General features: G+C 39.9%; 1 protein-coding gene across 5 annotated transcripts; it reads left to right on the forward strand.

The window, feature by feature from the left end:
• The first annotated feature begins 3,492 nt into the window (after positions 1-3,492).
• Positions 3,493-18,539, forward strand: tppp3 (tubulin polymerization-promoting protein family member 3). 5 transcript variants are annotated; one of them, XM_069901394.1, is made up of 6 exons: positions 3,493-3,592; positions 6,968-7,042; positions 11,257-11,451; positions 15,306-15,459; positions 17,624-17,725; positions 18,309-18,539. In XM_069901394.1, exons 3-6 carry the CDS (start codon positions 11,258-11,260, stop codon positions 18,321-18,323), a joined length of 465 nt encoding a protein of 154 aa, XP_069757495.1. In that variant the 5' UTR covers positions 3,493-3,592; positions 6,968-7,042; position 11,257; the 3' UTR covers positions 18,324-18,539. The 5 variants fall into 5 exon arrangements, with proteins under 5 accessions (XP_069757495.1, XP_069757496.1, XP_069757494.1 ...); XM_069901393.1 differs by having other exon boundaries at positions 3,494-3,592; positions 17,624-17,856; XM_069901395.1 differs by lacking the exon at positions 17,624-17,725.
• Positions 18,540-19,312: the final 773 nt, after the last annotated feature.

The raw sequence follows: 19,312 nt of genomic DNA on the forward strand, positions 1-19,312 counted from the left end.
AAGATTAAGCACCCCTCCCTGGATATTCCAGAACTACAAATGGTACTCCTATTGCAATCTAAAAAGACCTGTGTGGCTGTAGCACATGTATACTGATCCTCCTTGTACTTGGCATTTTAATGGCTGATCTATCTCAACCTAGTTGGTATTTTGTGCTTTTGCTAGCTTATAAAGCAATATTTTCTGCCCTTTTTGGTCTGGTGGATGAACTCACACTTGTCTACATTGAAATCCATTTGACCATTTGCTCAATCCATTCTCTTTTCTTCATAATACAATCTTCTCTTGCATTACTTGGAAATATTTTAGCTTATGGGTCCCATAAACTGAATGAGATGGACAGTTATAGTCCTTGTAAAACAAAACAAGTAGGTTCATGGAATGGTAATGAAGCAGGAAGGAAACTCAGTCCAGTAAAGTAATACTATCTCATAAGATGGATCGATCTTGTCAGTGCTGTTCTCCCACACTTTCCACATAGCTCTAGAAACTATTCTTTCTCGTTCACCTATTCAGATCTCATTTAGCATATCAGTAGAAGGGCCCAGGTAGGGAAATTACAGATGCAGATATTGTGCAACTTGCAGTAATTTATTTTCATGTTACATTTTTCATTGAAAGTGAACTGGGTTCTGCAAACCTTCTTCCTTTATTGCTTTGAGCCATTTGGCTAAATTCCTAACAAAGAAAATTTCAAGAGCAATCTTTGTAGCTCAAAGATACTTATCACTACTTGCCTGGAATTTCATACAAAAAAAAAACAAGCCTAGAAACACCGTGCAGATGGCTAGAATTTTGAGCAAACAATGAACCACTGGGGGGAAAAAAAATCAGTAGTTCAAGGCACCACCCATGGGCAGAAGGGTTGAGTTGACATTTTGGGTCAAAACCCTTTATCAAAACTGATGTAAAGAAGGGGTAATGTGTATATGAAGGGGGAAAGTAGCTTGGGAGGGTATTGAGCAAAAGGCAATGGTGTAGAAGAAACAGTGACCATAGGTGATGGGGAATTGGAGATAAGAATCAGAATTTATTGTCATGTTATGAACTTCGTTGTTTGGCAACAGCATCATAGAGCAAACATTCATATAAACCACCTTACAAAAATTAAAATAGTGCACAAAATGACAAAGTAAGGCAGCATCTTGGTTCATTGATCATTCAGGAATCTGATGGCAGCAGGGAAGAAGCTGTCCTTGTGCTGCTGACTGGACATCTTCAGGCACCTGTATCTTTTTCCCGATGATAGCAGAGTGAAGAGGGCATGGCCTAGGTGGTAGGGCTCCTTGAGGATAGAGGCTGCTTTCTTAATGCACCACCTCCTGCAGATGTCCTCGATGGAGTGGTCTTGTGCCCATGATGCCACAGGCCGAGTTAACCACCCTCTAGAGATTTGCTTGATCTGAATGTTGGCACCTCCATTCCAGACAGCGATGCAACCAGACAGAATGGTCTCCACGGTATGCTTGTAGAAGTTTTCCAGAGTCTTCAGTGACATACCGAATCTGCTCAACCACCTCGCAAAGTTTTGTGGCAAGTAGTATACTTTGTAGCAGTGGTCTATGATGTATTACAAGAGATTTGATTTATTTATAATTGTATAATAATTTTGGTGATAAAAGTCTAAGATCTGCTGAAGAAAGAAAGGTTTTTATATTCCCATATTGATTTATAGTTAAAAATGCATTGTTTAATGTGATCTCAACAATAACTTCTGGAAGAATGCTGTTGATGACTGGCTGCTCGGAAGTTCTTAGGAGCTATCCAGTATTTTCAGAGGATCGCAGTGTGTCTTGGGAGTTGATAGTTTAAGTGATTTTAATGCAAAATAAATTTGTTATTTTTATGATTTTAAAAAAAACCTCTCAAGGTATAGCTGCTGGTGAGACGCCTTCATGATGGCAAGAAGAGATTGAAACGGTGCATCTCAGTAGGGGTTACTTTGAGAAAAATCAATGTTTATCCCATTAGATTTGGGGCTGTCCAGGAGCAGTAAGAAAAACAATTGCAATTATAGGGGCAGATGCAGGTGCAGGTTCTGTGGCCACTCAAGCTCATTCAGAGATAATGGTTTAGCTGATCCTCGCCTGCCTGTTTCCAAATTAGCACCCATTCAATCTGCTCAGTTGGGGAAAAACTAGTCAACATTTAAAGGCCTGCACAACCTGGAACGCTTGGAAAAGATTAAGACTGAGCAAATGCCAAAAATAGATGCAAGCTGTGCAAATAATATAAAGAAAGACGATAAAAGAAAATACCAAACAAGATGTGAAATTACTACATAGTAGTATCTAACAACTTTATAGGGCACAAGTGCCAAACCATGGCTCACGAGCCACATGCGGCTCTTTAACATGTAATGTGTGGCTCATTGATGTTGGCTGGAGGAGATGCCAGCGCTCCCAAAGCCGTGTCTGAATCCCTGCAGCCAGACCAGGGGGGGTCCTGGGAGGGTCACAGCCCAGGCTGCATGACAAGGAGAGAGAAAATGGAATGGGCACTAGAGAAATGGCCCTTGCAGAGGAGCGGAGCGAGCGGCGCACGCCGGAGTTGGGTTCTCCTTGCTTGGGCTGGACACCAGAGCAGACCACTGCCAACATAGGGTGTCCAGGAGGAGGTTCAGGCAAAGCTGAGGGTCCTCTTTTAATGAGAGTGGCCACAGAGGTTGGGAAGCTGGGGCGTGGCCAGGAGAGCTCTGATGGGGAATGATCTGTTCAAGGCAGACAATCTGGCAGGTTAGGGAAGCAAGATAATGCAGAGAGGCAGGTGGGGGTCCTCATCCAGGAGCCAAACGAGGACAGAGCTGGAGCTGGCAGCAGCAATGAAGGTCATGTCAGTGGCCACGGGAAAGCCTTGGCCTCATCGGATGGAGAGTCGGCACCAGGTAGTGCAGAGAATAGCCCGCTCCATACCCCTGCCTCCATTCCCAGAAGCTGCTCTCCCCATCCCACCAGTGACAGGGAAGAGGGGAACAGAAAAGAGCAGAGCTGTGGGCCCCCTGGCCTTGTCATGCCGCAGGAGGCAGTTTTGCATCAGATTGATTCCCACATCATGCACTTGCAGTGGATGCTGGCATGGTGCAGGTGTAGCAGAGACCAGTGACAGCAGCTTTCCCAAAGAGAACACATTAGAAACAGAAGCAGGAGTCGCCCATCAATCCTGCTCCCACATTCAGTGAGATCACAGCTGATCTGGCCATGGACCTGGCTCCCTTTTTCCCCCATAACGCTTAATTCCCCTATGTTGCAAAAATCTAATTTACTGTATCTTAAATATATTTAATGAGGCAGCCTTTACTGGTTCCTTGGGCAAATATTTCCACAGAAAATCAGTCAAGATTTTGAAAATATTTGGTATATGTATGTGTACTTTTTGATTATTGTAACTAATAAAAATTAGCAGTTTAAAAACTGCATACCTGAATAAATATTATAAAAAATGTTTGTAACAAAATGTGCATGTAAGAGTAAAAACATATATGTAATATTTTTTCATGTCTTGCAGCTCTCAAGCACCTAAAGTTTATTGTATGTGGCTCTTTCGTTCAGCAGGTTTCTTCTACTTCTGTCATTTTAGGTGGTGGAGGTTCATGGTAGGATTTCTCTATTGTACTTCATACATGGTTCCCATATTTGTTTGAATTTTGTGATGTTATTTCTTAAATTATAAGTTATTTTTTCTAATGGAATACATTTATTTATTTCTATGTATCATTGTTGTATTCTCAAGTTGTTTTCTAATTTCCAGGTTGACATATTACATTTTTTTGCTACTGCTGGGGCTATCATAATAAATCTTTATTATAGAGCAGCACAATTAAGATACCTATCAGATTTTTATCAAACAAGGGAAAAACCAGATTGGACCAGATTAGAGCTCGACAGCAAAAGTGATTTGATGAGCAAAATTCTGAACTTACCAGCATTCCAAGAATTTGGTGAATAGATTTAAATCTCATGGTGATTCAGATATTTACTACTCCTCATTTGTGGACATTGAACTCAGACTTCCCAGTTACTTGTGTGTTAACGTGTAAATCTTGTGGACAGCCAAATCACAGGAGTTTGGAGATGACAGCTGGTTAAATCCCAACTGCACCTGTTCATATTTGTACGAACAGCTTTTCCAGCATTTCCTTACAGCTCACAGACTTTTAAAGGTCACTGCAAAGCCCTTTGGATCTTCATGGCTTGCTGGGATTAAAAAGCTTTAGTAAATTTTTAGTCAATGTTAATTGACCATGAGTTAAAGGTACTTGCTGGATACTGGCTACACTCTGCACCAAAAAATGATTCAACTCCCTTTTTAATGCATTTAATGATTCAGCCGTTACAATTATCTTGGGATAGATGGCAAAGATTCATGACCATCTCAGAGATGAACTTCATTAAATATCTTTCTGAAACAGTGTCTCCTCCTTCTGGATTCCATAATGAGGGCAAACGTGCTGTCAGCATGAAACCGTCTCAGAATTATGACACTATGAGCCACAGCAGGCCCCTCGTGCCTGATCTGCTGCTCACTGTGATTGCCCATGATCCTTTACCTCTGCATGACTTTTCCTGCATCAACCTCATATGCCTTGATTCCATTGGGATTTTGTTTTGACTCAAATCTATCTGTATCCTTTCGCAGACTCAATGCTCCTCAGCATTAGTGTCCCAAATACTTTTGCGTCACCTGCAAACTTGGCTACAAAATACTCATTCTGCATCTAAGTTTTTAACATGGATTAGAAATAGTTGTGTCACATTGCCCTTCTGCTCAACTCATCCAATTCATCTAAACACTGACTGCAATACAGGCCCTGAAGCACATTCTGTATGGAATCAGACCCTTCAGCCCACTGAGGCACATTAACCCTACACTTATCCTATTTTATTCTCCTTATTAACTAATCCCATGATTTCCTGATTCTACCTTTCATCAACATCCTAGAGGCAATTAACCTACCAACCTGCACATCCTAGCAATGTGGAAGGAATCCAAAGCATCTGGAGGAAACTCATGGTCACAGGCAGAACATGCAGTCTCCACACAAACAGCAATGGAGGTCAGGATTGCACCTAATTCATTGGAGCTCCAAGGCAGAAGTTCTGTTCACTGCAACATTGTGTTCAGATGTGCTCATCCTCCCAGAGGAAGTGGAATTGGATTTCAGTGACAAAACCAAGCCCACTCACAGGACCCTGCAAAACAGCTGTCTGATCATTTGTCCATGGAGGCCTAATACTGAGGCACAGGGCAGCACACCAAATGATGCACAGAAGATGAGTATAAGCAGGAGGAGGTGGAGCCTCGCAGTGAATTCACCATCTGAATGGGAAGGCCAGTACTTTTGAGGCAGTAATTCTGCTGCTGCTCTCAGGAGAATCTACGTTAACTGAATCTGATTAAGTAGCTGCTCTCAGGAGAATCTACGTTAACTGAATCTGATTAAGTAGCAGTGCACAGTGTAGGCCCCATTGGCTGTGGCTGAAGGTCCATTGCCCAGTTCTCACTGTGAAGTAGTGGAGGTCAGCCTTGCTCCATTTTACAGGACTTATAGGTTTGGCTTTGAGAATTGTTACATGCTATAAAATTAGTAAGGGGAAATCTCATTGTAACATTTATGCTTAAATTTGTTTATTTTTCTTTTTTAATACACAAACATGCTGAAAAAACTCAGCAGCCACATCATGTTCTGTATGTAGCAAAGGGCCTGAGCCTTCGTCAAGGTTCAGGAGCAAAATGGAGGCAGGTGCCTGAATGAATTGTGGGAGCAGGGGGAGGAGCACAGGCCAACTGGCAAGAAGTTGTAGGTTAAAATAGGTGGGAGGGCAGTAAAGAAAAAAGATGGGATATGATAGGGAAAGGGGATATCTCTCTGAATGGAAGGGAAATGGGTGGAGAACAGGAGGAAAGGAGACAAAGGGATTGGGAAAGAGAGAGAGAAATGGCCAGAGGTTAATGGAAACTGGAGAAGTTGATGTTAATCCCAACTGGTTGGAGGATGCCCGGACAGAATGTTAGGTATTGTTCCTCAAATTTATGGGTGGCATCTGTTTGGCAGTGCATGAAACTGTGGATAGACATGTCGGCATGGGAGTAGGGTGTGGAATTGAAATGTTTGGCTACTGGACAGTCCCTGCTAAGGCAGCAGAACAGGAGCACCCAGTTCAGTAGATGACTCCTGCAGGTTCACAAGGGAGGTGTTGCCTTGGAAAAACTATTTAGGGTTTTTTTTCTTCAGTTTGCTTTGATTCTAGTATTCTTTTAACCACATCCTGCATTAAAGGCTTTGGTTTATGATGATTCTTTTAAAACTCATTGCTCCATTTACCAGGAGGAGAGGATGGAGAAAATCTGGATGAAGTAATAATTCACATGACAACTTCATTTTTCTTAATTTGTTCATGGACGTCACTCTCAAGGGCAGCATTTCATGCCAATTCCTAATTGCCTTTCATTAGGGCCATTTCAGTGGGCAAAGAGAGGTCAATCATGTTGTTTTGCATCCTGGTCAAATTGGATAAAAATAGCCAATGTCCTTCCCTGAAGAACATCAGGGAACCAGATTGTTATATAAAAATCTGTTGTTTTGCTACCTGAACAATCTTTTTTGTAGAATATCAGATTATTTAATGGATTGAATTAAATTTCTGTAATAGATTTGAACAAGGTTCTGTGATTCTGGCATCTAAATTTGTAGTCCACTGTTAAGATCCCAATGATGTTGAATATGTTAATATACTTTAAACGGACATTTAAGAAAGGGTAATTCTTTAAATCACTGTCTATAACAAATGTTCTTCACATTGCTTAAATTTCTCTCTCCTCCCAAATGGAGCTGTTGCTGCTACAACTGTAACTATTGACCCTGGTCACTTTATTGTGTTGTGCTATGTTATCACACCCTCTCGATGTAACATAGCTTGCTGCTACAGCAACAGGAAAAACAGAAAATAACATCTCTTCACTTTTAAAGGAACATCTTGTGACTGAACGGGAACAGAAGGACTTACTGGAGAAGATCTCAGAACTAAGCTGAAAGAACTCAAAGGTGAGAAGCCGGATTCCTTCTTTCTTAATACAATAACTGCAAACAGAAATACTCCTACATGTAAAAGACATGGCAGGACTTGGACAGGCAGAAGGAGTAAGCTGTATGACGTGTTTACAGATGTGAGAGTACTGGGCTGAATATTAAAAATATATTTTTTGATGTTTCAGATTATGCAGCGTATGATCCTTTACATTTTTTCACCTCTTCTCAGAGTTGTGCCAATACCTCAGAACTTGGTTATTCATGCAGAAGTACCACGTACAGACACAATTTTCTGAAACATTTACTTACACAGAGCAATATGGTGTGAGATAGGGAAGGATTAGATTGTTGTGGACTAGGTCAACACAACATTGTGGGCCAAAGGGCCTGTACTGTGCTGTAATATTCTGTGTCCTATGTTCTAATATCCATAGGATGTTGTCTTTTGAGTCCTTCCAAGTGTACTTTTGAAATCCCATCCCAGTTACAGAATCATAGAGTTCTACAGCACAGAAAAATGCCCTTTTGCCCAGTTCTTTCACGTTGATAAGCTGCTCCTATTTGCTTGCTTTTGGCTCACATCATCATATCTCTCTAAACCTTTCCTGTCTATGTGTTGGTCCCTATATATGTATATGTGTGTGAGTGTCCACACACACACACACACACACACACACACACACACACACACACACACACACACACACACACACACACACACACACACACACACACACACACACACATATATATAGACACAAATTTTTTGGCTAATTATGCAAGAGGAGAATTTTAATTTCTGATTTTTTGTTTCCTGCTTAAAATCCTATATTGTGGGCATTTAATTTGTTTTTCCACAACCTAAAGTTTTCTTTATTTTTCCACAAATCCAAAGTGTTGACATTTATTTTAGCTTTTGAAAAATGAAGGTATTTTGCAGCAGTGGATTTTATGTGACAACTCAGAGCTGTTACATCTGTTTGTCCAGAATTGTTTGGAGACAGTAGTCGAAGGGAGTGGTGGTGCAGTGTAACAGAGGAAATGTCTCTCTGTATTTTTATCCAATATAAATAATACCATAAGCAAACAGCTGGTTTGAGGTTGGATGTAAAAATCACTCTATCGTTAAACTATGCATGTAGGGTTATAAATGGAATTTGAGTTGGTCAAAAAGGAAGTCACTCAGAATCTTTGTGCCACGATAAATAAAGCTATTGGAGAGAATTCAGAATAAGGTCAATTCTTTGCAAGAGTTTTGCTGTAAACTTCCTAAATTCTTCATTTCCATGACCATAGAAAGCAACAGACTTTTGCTGAGTTGAACTGCAGCTTCACGGAGTAACTTTAACCATCCTCTGCTCCTCTGGGTTGAAAAGTTTTACACCTTTCTGCCCAGATAAGAGATTAGAGAGAGAGAGAGACAGAGAGAGAGAGAGAGAGAGAGGGGGGGGGGGGGGGGAGGGGGGGGAAGGGGAAGGGAGCAGAGGAGATATCCACAGGCTGCAACGATTGGTTTTGGTGGTAATTCTTTAACTTATCTTTGAGGAACGTCACTGGTAGCAAAGTAATAAGGGTCTAATTTGCTGGACCTTCAGGGTAGAATCAGCTGGAAACAAGCTATTCCCCTCAACAGTCTAGGGGGGTTGTTGATTCTCCACAAAAGGCACTTCCCCTTGTTCTTCATCCAACCCTCTCAGCGTAAGCTTCCTTCCCATTCTTCCTTATCAGCTTAAACAATTTGCCTTTCAATGAGCTACACAGACACAGGCACACAAATACCTATATGCCCAACGCACAATTGTGCCCATATAAGCACATGCACACGTGCCAAAGCTGACATTTTTCATCAGTTGCTGATTGCTAAAAGCCTGTTGTTTCTGAGAATACATGATTCTGTGTTGTGTTATGAGCCCAGAGGACCCTAAAACCCAGCAGCAATAGAGATTCAACAAGACAAATGGTTACTTAAACAAAAGTAGCTTTTAATTATCTTTAAACATGAAAACAGAATCACACTTTAACTTATCACTATCGACTTAACTAACTTAACCCCCTTCTAATTCTAACTGCATGTGTATGTAATGTGTGTGTGTAAGTTCAGAAAAGTTCTTTAATTCACAGTCCAATTTCACTTCTCATTCCTTCCTCCAAGTTCACTGGTTGTAGGAAATTCTTATACTGTGCACAGAATTTAACATTTATGAAGTTCACCAGGCTTTGGTGCTTGAAAGATAAATGGTTACCACTCAGGAAGGTTCTTGTTGGTTTCCAGAGAGAGATTTGTTATTCCTGGACACCCACAACTTATTCCTTTTAATCAGCCACTTCAGTACCTTGCTGAAGAAACTTTCCCCCTCAGGGTTCTCCAGATGATAACCTCTTTCTTTCTTTCAGGTGACCACAGAGTTCCTTTTTGTTTCTTTTATTTCAAGTGAAACATTAGACAGCCAGTCCTCTCTTGTATGAATCACAAGGGCTTTGACCAGGCTGAACTAAGCACTCACAACCTGTCTTCCAAATGGGGTTTTCCACAAGCTTGCCAGCTTGTCCTGTTCCAGTCTCAGGTGCTGCTGCTGACTGTCAAACTGCAGAACAACAATCCATTAGTGAAGTCCCTTGGGCACTCTTTAAAATTTTTGAAAAGGTTCTCAGAGCCGGCCTGTCCAGCTTGAGCAGAGCTCCAATATTTTAAATGAGATCTGTTTTGAATGTGACCTATACTAAAAAAAAACCTGGCCAATTTATCTCCCAAAAACATATCTATAATCTGTCACAGTTGAAAGAATTTAAAGCAGGCTGACTGAATAAGTAGAGCCAGTCAACTGCTATTTATGATCTTCCAACAGTTACATGGAGCTAGGGTTTCATCTTTAACCCAGGGCTATTAAGGACAGAGCAGTGGAAGCAAAATCTGCTTGGGCCCTACTCACACAAGTCAGCCATTCAGCCTGAATTGTTCTTCACTGATTGACATTGAAATGTTCCTCTCAATTCTGTCAACTCTGGTGTGGCACATGTTTAAAAAAAAGTTTCAAATTATACAGGGAGAAAGGGATGGAACTGTGGCCCAGTGGTTTGAGTCCAACCTCTAGAGTGGTCTGTCTGCAGTTTGTACATTGTTTCCATGACTGGATTTTGTCTGATATCCCTAAAAATTGTAGGCTTGTGTTGGTGAATGGTAGAATTTGGCAGTGTGGTTAGCGCAATGCCATTACACCACCAGTGACCCAGATTCAAATCCGGTGCTGTCTGTAGGAGTTTGTACATGCTCCCCAGGACTGGATGGATTTCCTCTGGGTGTTCCAGTTTCTTCCAAAGATATAGAGGGTTATTAAGTTAATTGGTCACAAGGATGTATTTGGGCGGCGCGGGCTTGTGCACCAGAAGGGATTATTACTGTGCTGTATCTTAATTAAACCTGAAGGGAGTTGAGAGGAACATGTGAGGACTAAAACGTGATTAAACCAGGATTATTGTAAATGGTGCCTGATTCTCTGCCTGGCCTTAATGGGGCAAGGAATCCCCTCTGCATTGCTAAACCAGCGAAGAATGAATCACATCTAGTGGCACCCCAATAAATGAAACCAGAACGGTGGTGGTGTGAGGAGTAGGGTCAGTGCTGTGCTCTCTGTGATGTTTTAAATCTCACCAGTTTAGAATCCACTCTGTTTGCGTAGCCCCTCCTCTTCTTCCTCACTCGAACACATTTATTAGAACATTCGGAATAGTTTTCCGCTGGTGAAGTATAGAAGTAATGAAGTATAGTTTGGTTCTAGTGCAGTAATCAATCTCCTGGTGGTCTCTGGTCTAACTCTTATTGGCCCCAGTCCTGCTGATCTCCAGGACTGAACCTCACCTCACTGCTGCTGAACAACTCTCTGGTCTTTTTCTGCTTCAGTGACCAGCTGTAAATATTTATTTACTTATTTTTCATCTTTTCCTTTTTTATACATTCCTTTTTTTTCTCTTATGTGTTAATTAGACTCAAATTGTGGTTAGCACATGTTATGTAATTGGGAAGCTGCAACAAGTAAAATGTCCATTGCATCTGGACATTGTACTTGTGTACATGAATATAAACTCTTCATTCATCCAACATATTTAACATTCTGGGTGGTTCTTGAATAAATTCAAGTTTTCACTGCAAAGGAGCTGAAATTCCATTTGTATATCCTTGTGCATTTTCAGCAGTATTTGAATTTTTATTGCTAATTTGTTCTATTCTGGAGGATGGCTGAAAAAAGCCCAGTGAACATGCAAACAGTGCACGAATCATTTCAGAAGTTTGCAGCTTATGGAGATAGTAAAGCAAGTGGCAATGAAATGACGGGGAAGAACTGGGCCAAGCTTTGCAAAGACTGTAAAATCATCGACGGCAAAAACATCACCTCGACTGACGTGGACATCGTCTTTTCAAAAGTGAAGTAGGTAGCAGATAACTTTTCAAATTGGAAATTTTGCATTTCCTGCATTGAATCCATTGGCTTTGTCTGCGGCAGAGCTGATATAATGCTCTCCATAATGTTTGGGACAAAGACACTTTTTTTCTTCATTTGCTCCACAGTTTTACATTTAAATCAAACAATTCACATGTAATTCAAATGCACATTCCAGATTTTGTTCAAGTTATTTCTATACATTTTGGTTTGACCATGTAGAAATGACAGCATTTTAATTTTTTTAAAAAAAGAATAATGCCTTTGTGATTACTGAGCACATCAGTATGCTCTTTCTTCTCAGTGATGTTCCAAACTGTTGATATTGGTAATCCTAAGGTTTGGGCGATGCCTCTTTCTGTTTTATTCTTGTTTTACAGCCTCATAATGGCTTATTTGACTTTGATAATCACAACTCTGGTCCTCATTTTGAAAATTGGCAAAGATGATCAAAAGCTTCAAAGCAAGTCGAGTTCTTTTATACCTTCACCAATGAAGCAATTAAACATACCTGAATAATCACAAACACCTGTGAAGCCAAGTGTCCCAGATATTATGGGGCCCTGAAATGAGGGGACTATGAATAAAAAATGCTGTCATTTCTACATGGTCAAGCCAAAATGTACACAAATAACCTTGAATAAAACCTAGAATGTGCATTTCAATTACACGTGAATCATTTGATTATAAATGCAAAACTTTGAAGCACAGGGGCAAATAAAGGAAAATAAGTGTCTTTGTCTCAAACATTATTTACAAACTTGTCTGGTTCAAGACACCACATTTGAAATAGCGATGCTTATTCAGTTAAAACAGATGGAATAAAGGGCCATTGGTAACTCTTTCATCACTACCAAACTTATCCAAGAGTATAAACCATCAGCGACATTCATCTCCCACTCAGGTGACTTCAATGTAACCCTAAATATACTTGGGAAAATGAAACCATCTGCTACATCCACATACATTTGGTGGTACCAACTAAAGAGGAGTTTCCCTCTCAGTAAATTTGGGAGCGGAATCTCAATCCAACATTTCATATTCAAATACCCACCTCAAAAAGCCTGCCCTTACTTCAAAAATGTGAACCATCTACATCTCAGTCTTATCGAGTTAAGGCAATTTTCCTTCTTTTATGCCACTCTTGTTGGCAATCTCCCTAGAATTCACAGCCCTGCGATCTTTCCATTCTGTCACCTTCTCATGGCTACACCCGCCCATAACCCCCCCCCCACTCCCCTCCCCCTTCATTCTCCCCCTGCCTGCATGCTTCTTAAATTTGAATTCTGAATTCCTGCAATTGGAGAAATAATCAATGAAATGAGGTTAAAAGAAACGAGAACTATGTGGTTGGAATCTGCCACGCACTGCCTGAAGATGTGGTGGAGGCACGTTCCATTGTGGCCTTCAGAGGGAAGTGGATAAATATATGATGGAGAAATGTGAGCAGGTTTTGGGGAGGATCAACAAGTGGAACAAGATATTTGTTCTGTATGTGGATGTAGCAGGTGTTGTGGGCCAAATGGTCTCCTTCAGTCCTATTGTATGGCTGTGATAATTGGCAAAGTACACTGAAATGGGAAAGGGTAAACATCACATCACAGGTATTACATTTACTTTATGCATTGTTTGTATGTTGTGTGACATGATGACATGTACCAACAAGTAATATACAGGCCCATCAAGTAATGCAAATCACCAGTTGACCAACAGCATATCAATCAGTGATTCCATCCAGGTAAGATATACATGCTCAGAGCATTATCTGATAGAAGGTCAAAGTTTTAATCTTCTTTCCTCTCTGTGTGAAGTGATGTCTGATCCTGCTGCACATTTAGCACTGTCCATTTTAAAGTCTATTTATTGAATGTACTCAGTCTCTTATCACAACCTGAAATGCTATCAATATTTAATCTGCATTCTCAGTTTAACATAAAAGTGAATATGAGGTCTTTTTTTTACTGCTTCAACATAGAATCAGTTAGGGCTTACAAACCAGATCGTAACATGAGTTTAACCTGCCAATTTGTCAGGTTATCTGCCGTGTGCAGGCCAATTGATGGGTAGAATTTTTTAAAAACTGCCCGGGTTGGCCAACCACCTCGGAGGTGGATTGTCGACCCGTGTAGATGCACCGTGTAGTCGCTGCTGGGCAATTTGTAATTGATAGATGGCTGCCCAGGTGGAAGATGATGTCAGCAGAGGCGTGCTTGTGTGCATCCGTAACACGTTGGCGGGAGGTTCAAGCGTGGAGCGTGAGCAGCTCACATTAAGTCACTGTGATAATCAAGACATGTCCATAAAGTGAATATAGATCAGTTTTAGCGACTTTCGACAGGGATACAGGTGACTTCTGGTGGGTGTGTGAAGCGTCACACGCCCACCTCATTCAAAGGGGCGGGAACACTCTTAAATTGGCTGGTCACTGTTCAACCGGCCAATTTAGAGCCCAGTGTATTCTTTGGAGTTTAGGAGAATGAGTGGGGGGGAATCTCATTGAAACATTCCAAATGTTGAAAGGCCTTGGCAGAGTAGATACTGAAAGGTTATTTCCCATGGAGGGAAGAGTTCAGGACAAGAGAGCACAAATTCAGGACAAAGGAGAGTCCGGGTGTGATAGAGATGCACTGGAATTTCTTCAACAAGAGGGCGGTGAATCTGTGGAATTTGTTGCCACAGGCAGTTATGGAGGTCAGGTCACTGGGTGTATTTAAGGCAGAGATTGTTAGGTTCCTGATTAGCTAGGTTATGGGGAGAAGGCCGGGCAGTGGGGCTGAGTGGGAAAATGGATTAGCTCACGACTAAATGGTAGTGTAGACTCAATGGGCTGAATGGCCTGTTTCTGCTCCTATGTCTTATGGACTTATGATACAGCAACACTCATTTTTCCAAATGTTCTTTAAGCCACAGAAAGCCATTCAACACCATTGACTCAAATCTGGTTCACGGAGACATCGCAATCCCCCACTACCTTACCCTGTTACCTCTTCTCCAAATACTAACACTTAACCTATACAATGGGGGATATAAATTTGTCATTGCATTTTTGCAAAAAAAGTGACAGAGGTCTCAATTGGAGTGTATACCATAAAGAAAAAATTGAATTGGTCAGGTTTGTTGCAAATCTTAAAAAAAAATCAATACATGAGGAATATCAGAAGGAGGTATCAGTGCCACAAGACTCACACTAGCAGGTTCAAGATCACCTGTTACCCCTCCACCATCAGACCCCTCAACAACAAATCAATCAGGGACTCATTTAAAGACTCGTACTTTGTACTTTATTGTTTTTTCCCCCCTCTCTCTATGGTACGGTCAGTTGTTTAAACTTCTTTATTTGTTTACATGTGTACATTGTATACATATTTTATCACTATCATTAAGTGGTAAATCTGCCTCACCAATGCATAGCGGTTAATACAATGCCTTCACAGCACCAGCGATCAAGACCTGACCTGGGTTTGAATCCCATGCTGTCTGTAAAGAGTTTGTACGTTCTCCCCATGTCTGTGTGCCTTTTCCCTGGGGGCTCAGGTTTCCTCCCGCCCTTCAAAAATGTATCGGAGTGTAGGTTAATGGGATGTACATTGGCCGGCACGGGAGTCGTAGAGCCAAATTGGTCTGATAGATTGCTGTATGTTTAAATTTTTAAAAATTTAAGTAAAATCTCAGGGTTGTATGTGATGTCATGTATGCACTCTGGCAATAAATCCGCCATCTGAAGGTTTTACAGCTGTGACAAGTTTGCAATCATTTAAACGTGATATAATGAATGTTTTTAACAATCATGGCTCACATTGTCAATTTTCATCAGACACGTTTTTTTTCACATTTGCACACAGAGCAAAATCAGCCCGCATCATCACCTTTGAAGAGTTTAAAAATGCTCTGGCAGAGCTGGCCCCAAAAAGATTCAAAGGCCGAAGTAAGGAGGAAGCCATTGAATCTGCCTTCAAGATGGTTGCAGGGAAAGATCCAACAAATGTCGGAGTCACGGTGAGTGAATCAGCAAACCTTAACCAGCAAGGCAAGGAATGTCATGTAGAAGGTTAGGCCTGCTTTTGTGCACCATGGAATCTCCAAACATGGGCCATTGTTAGTGAGGGAAAGAGATGAGGCAACGTGTAACGGAAGCAAGCCAGGAAAAGAACAACTGGTTCATCAAAGCTGCCTTTTGACACCCTGTGCATCAGAACATCTGATGGCCCCCAACCACTACCAACCACATCATGCCTTGACAATTGCAAACAAAAATATTTCTGCCAGGTTTGAGAGAAATAAAAGTCTGGAAGATTGCTCCCTAACCCACAAGATGATCAAAAATAAAACTACGATTCACATATCCAGCAACGTCCCAATTTCAATGAAGACAGTAAAACCCCTAGTATACGAATTCAAACAACCGGCAAAAAAATTAAGGAAAATAAAATTTTAAAATTAGATTAAATAATAATTTAAAAATATGTTTAAACTTGTAAAACTACATGTTCTCTGAAGTAACACATAAATCTTTGGTGAAGATGGGAGTAAATATTCAGCCAGTGGAGTGCCTTGGTCGTGCTTTGCTCGTAGCAGCTGTTTGAATAAAGTTGTGTGAAACAGCAATGGCGTCACCCAGGATGAAGAGCTGGTTGATGCCACTCATCGTTGGGGTGACTCTCTTAGAGTGTCTCCTTATCCCTGTTTTGTAAGAATCAGCCTGGTCGGAGGCTTTATCTGTAAACTTGGGGGAGGAGAGGGTTAATTATCTATAATGTTATTGTTCGTCTTACAGGAGACTCTGTGGAAGGGGAGGAACTTGCAGATGCAGTGATGGCTAAATGTTTTCAAAGAAAGTATCTGAAAATAAAGTAAAATGCTTTAAGGCTTATATATTCATGAAAGTGAAGATGATGCAGTGTAAATCAGTATAGTATTTTTGTCTTTTAAACAGGTGTATTTAAACCTGGTAAGAGTAAGTCTCAAGTAAATGGAAAATTCATTTATCTGGCATATACCAATCCCCAAAGGTGCCAGTTATCAGGGGTTTTACAATTTTTCATAGCCAGTAATCATCTCTTATGTAGGTGAACAGTGAACCCACACACTTGACAACCACTGTCTAATGGTACCTGGCTAAAAATGAATGTGGCGACAAAGAGCATTGTTCCATCTTTATGCAAATGATAAACCTACCAACATATGAATACTGTCAAACTGCGTCATCACTTTAAATGTCTCCATTAAATCTCCCTTGAGTCCGCATCTTCCGAGAGTTTGCTATCCTGCCTTTCCTGAAATAATTTGGTCTTACCTAGCAGAGAGATTCCCTTGGTTCTTTAACCTTAAACATCAACCCAGCTTCTCTTTTCACAGAGGCTGCCTGGCCTGCTGAGTTTCCAGGATTTTCTCTATACATTCTTATTGTTCTCCACTATTCCCTTACATCTAGAAGAAATAGGCAGCGTAGCAATGTATGGACAAATGTGGACATACATTTAAATGACTGGTTACGCTGAACTGAAAATATGTGAAATAAAATTTATTCAGATTTATGAAAAACTCATAATTTAATTCAATTATAGTGTGTGAAAACATCAGATTGTGTACTCAGTTGACATGCATGGTAAGAGAACACTGGATATTTACTTAATTAAAATGACAAGTTCCCAAAGGCTGATCAGAGGTCTTGTAACTGTGGCATTCATTGCCCACCCTGCTTCCCTAGGGATTGTGTCCTTACATGAATCAGTGTTTATCTGGAGTAAAGTGCAGCGACATTGGTATTCGAATGGGTCGGTTTCCCAGGGAATGGTGCACTTGTAGAATTCTCCAGCAAGGAAAACACTGAAACCAAATCATTAACAAAATCAAGAAGGGATGGATATTATTCATGGGACTGGAGAGATTAAGTGATCTGGGAACAAAGTTAGAATATGACACTGAGTTTGGATAATTTGCTGTGATTTTATTGAATAATCATTGATCATATTTGATGGTAGAATAGCTCCAAAGGCCAGCCGGCCTATTCTGACTTCTATCAATGTTTTATCACTATTCTATGAGGTTAATGTGAACCTGAGTCTGGAGCTCAGACAGGATCAGAAATAAACATGAAAGTCCAAAGCCACTTAATTTTCTTTCTCTAGATTCTTGTAACAAAATATTATTTGGTTTTTAGAAAGTAGCAAAGACTGGAGCTGTCGACAGACTGACTGACACATCCAAATACACAGGGTCCCACAAAGAACGCTTTGATGAAGGTGGAAAAGGGAAAGGAAAGGTTGGTCGAGAGGACATAACAGAGACAATAGGTTATGTGGGAGCTTACAGAGGAGCTGGGACGTATAATGAAAAGGCAAAAGAGAAATAATCTTAAAAGTGATTTCAGGCTTATTCGATTTGTTGTCATGGGTAAGTTATTCAATTAACTGGCTGAAGACGTCATTCTGCTTAACAAACATAAGCTTTTAATTGGAAATAATTATTCCATATAAAAACAGTGACACTTTTCTATATTAATACAGCATGTTTATGCTATTTTTAAATATATTTTGTGCAGAAATGTCCTTTAAAAATAAATAGTTAATTTTTTTAAATAATTTTTTATTTTTCACACTATGAACCATATCAACCAAAATATGTCAAACATTTCTCATTAAATATACACAGTGGCATTTTCTCCCTTTCCCCCCCTTTCCCTCCCTCCCCTCTTCCCACCCCCTCCAAAATCCATAAATATTCAACATACACAATACAATAAAACCATAAAACAATATCTTCACACAAAGGAAAATAAACAAGAAAAATGTGTCATCTATTTGTTACACACTGAATCAAGTCATTTTGTCTTCTTATCATTTTAGGGGATGGAGGTCTGAGGCAAGCTCTCTCTGTTATGTTCCATGTATGGTTCCCAAATTTTTTCAAACAATGTGACTTTATTTTTTAAATTCTATGTTATTTTTGTTCCAATACATTTATTCATTTCCATGTACCATTGCTGTATTCTCGGGCTCTCTTCCATTTCCCAAGTTGACATTATACATTGTTTTGCTACTGCTAAGGCTATCATAATAAATCTTTTTTGCACTTTATCCAATTTGAATCCTAATTCTTTACTTCTTATGTTACTTAAAAGAAAGATCTCTGGATTTTTTTGGTATGTTGTTTTTTGTAATTTTATTTAATATCTGATTTCGTTCTTCCCAAAACTTATTCACTTTCGTACATGCCCAAATCACATGTACTATTGTTCCCATTTCCTTCTTACAGCGAAAACATCTATCCGATAATGTTGAATCCCTTTTAATTATTGAGGAGTGATATATACCCTGTGTAACCAATTATAAAGTATCATGCGTAACCTTGTGTTTATTGTATTCTTCATAGTTCCAGAACATAACTTTTCCCATACTTTATTTTTTATCTTTATGTTTAAATCCTTTTCCCACTTTTGTTTGGGTTTATAGCTTATTTCATCCTTTTCCTTATCTTTCAGCTTAATGTACATGTTGGTTATAAATCTTTTAATTATTGTGTCTATAATCACATATTCAAAGCTGCTTCTTTCTGGTAACCTCAATCTGTTTCCCAATTTATCCTTTAAATAAGCTTTCATTTGATGATATGCAAACATTGTACCATGAGTTATTCCATATTTGTACTTCAACTGTTCAAATGTTAATAAATTATTTCCCAAAAATCAATTTTCTATTCTTTTGATTCCCTTTCTCTCCCATTTTCTAAAGAAAAGGTTATCTATTGTAAGAGGGATTAGTGGATTTTGCATCAATAATAATTTTGGTATTTGGTAATTTTTTTCCCTTTCTAAGTGGATCTTGTTCCATATATTAAGTAAATGATGCAA

This window comes from Narcine bancroftii, chromosome 10 (genome assembly GCF_036971445.1).
Source record: "Narcine bancroftii isolate sNarBan1 chromosome 10, sNarBan1.hap1, whole genome shotgun sequence".
In the NCBI taxonomy this organism is placed as follows: domain Eukaryota; kingdom Metazoa; phylum Chordata; class Chondrichthyes; order Torpediniformes; family Narcinidae; genus Narcine; species Narcine bancroftii.